General features: G+C 65.5%; 1 protein-coding gene across 1 annotated transcript in view; it reads left to right on the forward strand.

Moving 5' to 3' along the window:
* Positions 1-114: 114 nt before the first annotated feature.
* Positions 115-252, forward strand: part of COG8 (component of oligomeric golgi complex 8) — a gene marked incomplete at its 3' end in the record, with an annotated part of 14,586 nt that continues 14,448 nt past the window's right edge. Inside the window, exon 1 of the mRNA XM_009289451.1 lies at positions 115-185. Within this exon, the coding sequence (XP_009287726.1) occupies positions 115-185 (71 nt within the window). The remainder of the gene's footprint in view (positions 186-252) is intronic.

Below are 252 nucleotides of genomic sequence, written 5' to 3' on the forward strand. Positions count from 1 at the left end.
TGCGCCAACGGTGCAGGACAAGGTCCGTTTTGCCCCGAAACGCTCGAGGTCCCTTAGGTCAGCGTGTCCTCGCTCCGCACATACTCCCCGACGTCGGCCTGGTGGAACACCACGATGGCCATGGGGTCCACTTTCCGGCACTCCTGGGTGGACTTGGCGGCCACCCCAAAGCCCTGGGGGGGGTGGTGAAGGAAAGGTGAGAGAGAGTTTTCCCCGCGCCCCAGCCCTGGAAAACGCAGGGGCTGCGCCGGA

This window comes from Aptenodytes forsteri, unplaced genomic scaffold, assembly GCF_000699145.1.
Source record: "Aptenodytes forsteri isolate BGI_AS27 unplaced genomic scaffold, ASM69914v1 Scaffold269, whole genome shotgun sequence".
In the NCBI taxonomy this organism is placed as follows: domain Eukaryota; kingdom Metazoa; phylum Chordata; class Aves; order Sphenisciformes; family Spheniscidae; genus Aptenodytes; species Aptenodytes forsteri.